Genomic DNA, 5812 nt, shown 5'->3' with positions numbered 1-5812 from the left:
TGTCAAGTTGATTACACTTGATCTCTCTGACCTGAGAAGGGGGCAGTGATTCATGTCGTCTGGGATTGGCACGCATGCTCTTATCATATCTGGCCAGTGTTCCTTTCCACCGTGCAGGGTGCTGGCTATCCAAGAGCTTACCTAGTGTTTGATCCACTGACAGGGGACCCCATGGCTCAGCGGTCCCCAACCTTTGTGGCACCACGGATTCGTGCCCCTATGAGCATCTAATGCCTGATGACCTGAGGTGGAGCCGAGACGGTGATGCTAGTGCTGGGAAGGAGTTGCAAATACAGATGAAGCTTTGCTCACTCACCCATCGTTCACCTCTTGCTGTGCAGCCCAGTTCCTAACAGGCCACGGACCAGTACTGGTCCATGGCCCCGGGGATTGGGGACCCCAGTTTTCAGGGACCATGGAGAGTTAAGTAGGTGCGCCAGTGATGGTAGTATGTATAGTTGTGTTTATCTATCTATCTATCTATCTATCTATCTATCTATCTATCTATCTGTCAATCCTTCAGAATTTCAAGGAGAACTGCAGAATTATAATTAATATAGTAGACTACGTATAAGCTCAGCTTTTCTATAGGTTATTTATTGTGGATGTGGATGCATTTTAATATTTTGATACAATGTTGGATGAAAACTCTAAAAGTAAGAGGGCCTGGTATCTATGAAGGCATCTATACTGTTTAGTGTGGGCTTTAGAGGTTTAAATGATTACTTGATTTTAAGTGTCTTACCTTTGACTTATGGCTTAACTTTGCTAGCTTTTCAAAACTCTGTTTTAAGTCAGTTAAACGCTTTTCTTTTAGACTAAAACAAATAATAAGTCTTTATCTTCTGCTTCTATTGTATGCTATTTGTTTTGACTTGCTTTAATGCTACATTGTTTTACATGATGACAAGAGCATCTCCGTAAAGATTTATGAATTTATTCACTAAAGTGAAATTTTATACAATCTGAAGTTGTATGGTTTCATTATTGTGACATTGGATTTATTGTCTTATAATAAAAGCTTACTTATATATTTTCTTTCTTTTCAGGATACTTTTTTCTACTCATTGGTCTATGACCCCTCAGTGAAAACACTATTAGCTGACAAAGGTGAAATCAGAGTGGGACCTAGATATCAAGCAGACATTCCAGAAATGCTCTTAGAAGGTATGTTTTCCTTTGAGTTTCAAGTCCTATGAAAACATATAATATATTTTAAAAATCAAATATTCTTTTTCTCATATGGGAGAAACAACTTTTAGGCTAAAGTTTAAGTGTTATGAGTTCTTCCAATTTTAGAAATACAAGAAATAGAAGGGATAATAATTTATTTAATTAACTTCATTTTCATACATATATAAATTTATTTATTTAAATTAGTTTCAAGTATACAGTACATTGGTTAGACATTTATATAGTTCATAAAATGATCCCCCCAATTGCTCCCTCCTTTCCCTGGCCCTCCACCTGCTATCATATTAATGCTAACTGTATTTCCTCTGCCGTGCACTCCATCCCCGTGCCCAACTATCAACTACTAATTTGTACTTCTTTAACCCTTCACTCCATTCTCCCAACCCGCTAATCCCCCTCCCCTCTGTCCGTCACCAAATTGTTCACTATATTTGTGAGTCTGTTTTTGATTAGTTTGTTCTTTTTTGTTCCTTAGATACTGCATATAAGTGAAATCATATGGTATTTGTCTTTCTCTATCTGACTTATTTCACTCAGCATAATAACCTCTAGGTCCATCCATGTCGTTGTAAATGTTAGGATTTCATTTCTTTTTTTTTAATGGCTGAGTAATATTCCATTGTATATATGAACCGTAATTTCTTTATCCAGTCATCTGTTGATGGGCATTTAGGTTGCTTTCATACCTTGACTATTGTAAATTGTGCTGCCATGATAATTATTCATTTTTGATTTCACATTTTTATGAGTTTCCTGGCTGCGTTTTTCTTTTAAATACAAGATTACGAGCATTCGTGTTGTTGAACTTGCATTTTAATGTGATACACTCATCCCTTGAAATCCTAAGTGCCCTTATTAAGTCATCTATCAGAGGAGGCCATGAAACAGTTACATTTTGAACAGTTAAATTTTAGTAGGGATTGTGGCTGATCTGAGTAGTTTATGTACCAGAGAGTTTCAGAGCTTTGCATTTTAAAAACATTTTCCTAGCTAGATATAATTTATATTTTCCTGATTACAATAGTAAAACATTCTTACCATTAAAAAATACAACACAAAATAGAGAAATGTATAACATAGGAAATTAATGTCATGCCTTTTCCTTCTCTCCAAACCCATATTTAATTACTATGATTTGGTAGGGTATATTTGTTTTGTTCACACTTTGCCTTATGCTCCATCCAGAAGTGGTCCATGTGCAGTGTGGCAGGTTGCACATGTTAGTCTACAACTGCTTCTTTCAGTTAACAGTATCTTTTGCATCTTTCCATCTGAGTAGAATGACTTATTATTTTTAGTGACTGTACAGTTCTTAACATTTGCATAGATGTATCAGAACTTCCTTTTCCAGTCCCCTGTTGATAGACTTTTAGGTGTTTGCATTTTTTTGTTATTACAAATGATGCTACTAGAAAATCTATACATTTATTTATGCTCTGTAAATATTTCTCAAGCATAACTTTTTGGAAGGAAATGGTATGTATACATTTTAGATATTGAAAATGTTTCTTTGCCATTCAAAAAGGCTATGTTTAAGAACCAGATGTCTTCACCAACACTGTAAGTATTAGGGATCTTCTTCCCCTCCATTCACTGCCCCCGCATTTTGATATCTCATTGTGTTTATTTGAAAAAAATTGTTTTAACGTTGAGATTATGCTTGCTTTCGTTATTATCTTTAGCCCTTCTATAAATTTTTTATGCATTTTCTACTTGTGTTTTTTATCTTTTCATGTCTTAGCAAGACTTCTTTGAATATTAAAGGTAAACAAATACAAAAATGTTTGCTCTTTGTCCACAAGTATTGCAAACATCCTCCCCACTTTATTATTTGATGAAAAAATAGTGATTTTAAATTTATTTACTTCTTTGTCATCCAGAAGTTTAGGATTTTTTAGTCTTTTCCTTAAGGCCTGTGAGTGATTTGCATTACTCATAGAAAGGCCTCCACTTTTGTTTCTGCCCTCCGATTATTAAAGCATATGAGTTCTTCCATAGGTTCTTCTCTCTACCTTGCCTTACTTCTAGAAAATGTATGCAGAAAAGTTAAATCAGCAGATACTCAGAGTAGAGTTTGTGAATCATAGTACACATTGATGTCAGTGGTAGGTAGGTGGGATGGTTGTGAATAATGCTAGGCTGCAGACTTCTGCACTTTCATGAACTTAAGTAGCAGGAAAGGTCGGTCAATAATGATTAAGCTTGGAGAACAGAATGCTGTGTCTGTACTCAGCTGTGTTTGGACAGTTTTTTTTGACTACACTGTGAGTATTTATTATAGGCTGAGAGATTGCATTTATTGACATTCTGATCTGTACAAATCAACTTGTCTTCTAGGAATAATTTTGAATGTTTATAGTAATGTTCTATGTTAGACCTATATCACTGTACCTAAGTGTTCACTAAATATTTATTATTGGGAGAAAACACTTGATTTTAAAATCTTACAAGTAGTGCTGCAATGAGTATAAAGGATAATTTTTCACTCTGGATATAACTGGAAAATATATTCTTAAAAGTGGAATTGCTAAATCATAGGGCATGTGTTTTTGAAATTTTGTATAAAATACCAAATTGTCTTATAGGTATTCATTTACAAGTGGGTTTTTCTTGTTTTAATTCTGGGATAATTTATATATAGTAAGTAATTTCACCCTTTCTAGTGTGCATTTCTTTGAGTTTTTGGCAAATGTATATGCTTCTAGGAAATAGTTCAGCAAGTCCATCTGTGCACAGGCCAGGAACGTCTCTAGTGCTCATGTATGCATAGGCACCTAGACCAAGCTCTAAATCCCCATAGCAGTCCTTTGTTACTCCTTCCTGAACTCTGATCTCTCCCTTCTTCAAACTGTGGAGACCTGTGTTCATACAATATTTTTATGCTAATTTTATTATTTGACTTTTAAATTTCGTGCTGCCTGAGTCATTGATTATGTGGTTCTCCCTTGAGCCCTGAGCACAAGCCGAGACGTGTATAGTAAGTCTAGAAAATTTTATGTATTGCTCATGTGAAGATAAATGCTGAACCAAGTAATGAAGTTGGCGTATTTCAAGTAACAGCGGGCAGAAAAATCCGATCAAGGAATCTCATGAGTTCTCATTGATCCAAAAAATTATTTAAATATAGTATTTGTCCCTGAAAAGCAGAGTGATATAATTTGGAAAACACATCTACCTAGTTTAGAATTTTTAAAAAAATTATTTTAGAAAACAGAATAATACATAAAATGCAACAATTGATTCTATAGTCCTCAAAATGGACTTGAGGTTCTTCTAGTTAAGAGGAATGATTCTTAATAGTTTGCGGCATTTAGGGAGTAATGCCAGTTCTATGACAAAGGCATTCTTTGTATTTAGAAAATCTGACTAAATATTCAGTAATATAATAGATCTTATAGTTCATTAATGAGTATTAATTGCCTTTAACATAATGTTTCTTCTGGGTGAATGCTTTATAAACTTTATTCAAGCAATAGAACTCTTTCTTTAAATGAACTATTATACAACATGACCTTAAACAAAAAAGGAAAATCAGGTCATTGTGGGTGAGGTGTGGGGAGAAGCCCCCATTGAATCTCTTGAGGTGCCTTAGGGAACTGTAGGATACAGAGAATGACAAGTTGAGGCTGCTTTTCAGTATTCCATACCGCTTAGAATCCTACCTCTTCATTACATAATCAGAATCCCCAGATAAACTTCACACAGTTTGAAGTGTTTATGATGAAGTCCCTTTGTAACATAGCGTAACGAAGGGGCACCACTGTATTCATTTGCTTCTTCCCATTTTTTAAGTCTTAAAATTATTTTATTGCAAATAATAGGAATTGTGGTAGATAATGCAATTATACTAGAAACAAAAGCAGGAGTCCCTTGGAGCATCCCTTCCAACCCTCTATTAACTGTTGTTATTAATTTAGCATATTCTCCCAGACTATTACATAAGGATTACAGAGATCCATGAAATTATATTCCTTGCAATGTTTTGTTGTGTGCTAGATCCAAGTTTATCTATCTCTTATTACATGTTTTATGGTAGGGCATATTTTCTCTATTGTTCTTTTAAAATTTCTTAACAGAGAGGTCGCCTATAAAATTTTTTTCTTACTGTTGAGGTTTATCATCAATTTGTTAATTTCTTTCCTTTCAGATTTCACTAGTATTCTGATTTAAATTGTATTAATATTACATCTTACTTGGGGAGGTGATTAATCATTTTATAATATTGAGCAGTGTGTGGGTCTGTTTTGAGATTTCTGTTCCGTTTCACTGGTTTGTTTGTTTCTGCTGAGGTAACTTACTTTTAATTATAGAGGCCTTGCAGTACGTGTTAATATCTGATGATGCTAGTCCCCCTCTTATTTTTCCAAGTGAGTTTTTAAAGAAATCAGCTGGACTAAAAACCAGAAAAAAGAACCTACCTTCTTGTTTTTATTGGAGTTGCAACTAATTTTTGAGTTATTTTAAGGAGAACAGACATTTTGATGATGTTGAAACATCTTAACCAGAAACTGGGCTATCTTTCCTTTTGTTCCAGGGTATTTTGGAGTCTTGTGGGAGGTTTTTTTTTTTTTTTTTTTTTTAAATATAGAATTAGTTTTATCGTTTTTACATTACTTTT

The 5812-nt window shown here is 34.4% G+C and overlaps 1 protein-coding gene across 2 annotated transcripts in view; it reads left to right on the top strand.

The window, feature by feature from the left end:
• The window catches only part of MTA3 (metastasis associated 1 family member 3), a 113232-nt gene that overhangs the window by 61139 nt on the left and 46281 nt on the right, over nucleotides 1-5812 (top strand). For both annotated transcript variants that reach the window (XM_025045163.1, XM_025045162.1), the window contains exon 5: nucleotides 1050-1167. In XM_025045163.1, the coding sequence (XP_024900931.1) occupies nucleotides 1050-1167 (118 nt within the window). The remainder of the gene's footprint in view (nucleotides 1-1049; nucleotides 1168-5812) is intronic.

This window comes from Pteropus alecto, unplaced genomic scaffold (genome assembly GCF_000325575.1).
Source record: "Pteropus alecto unplaced genomic scaffold, ASM32557v1 scaffold131, whole genome shotgun sequence".
Lineage (NCBI taxonomy): Eukaryota > Metazoa > Chordata > Mammalia > Chiroptera > Pteropodidae > Pteropus > Pteropus alecto.
The sequence above is the reverse complement of the archived record's forward strand: the minus strand, read 5'-3'. Positions and strand labels throughout refer to the sequence as shown.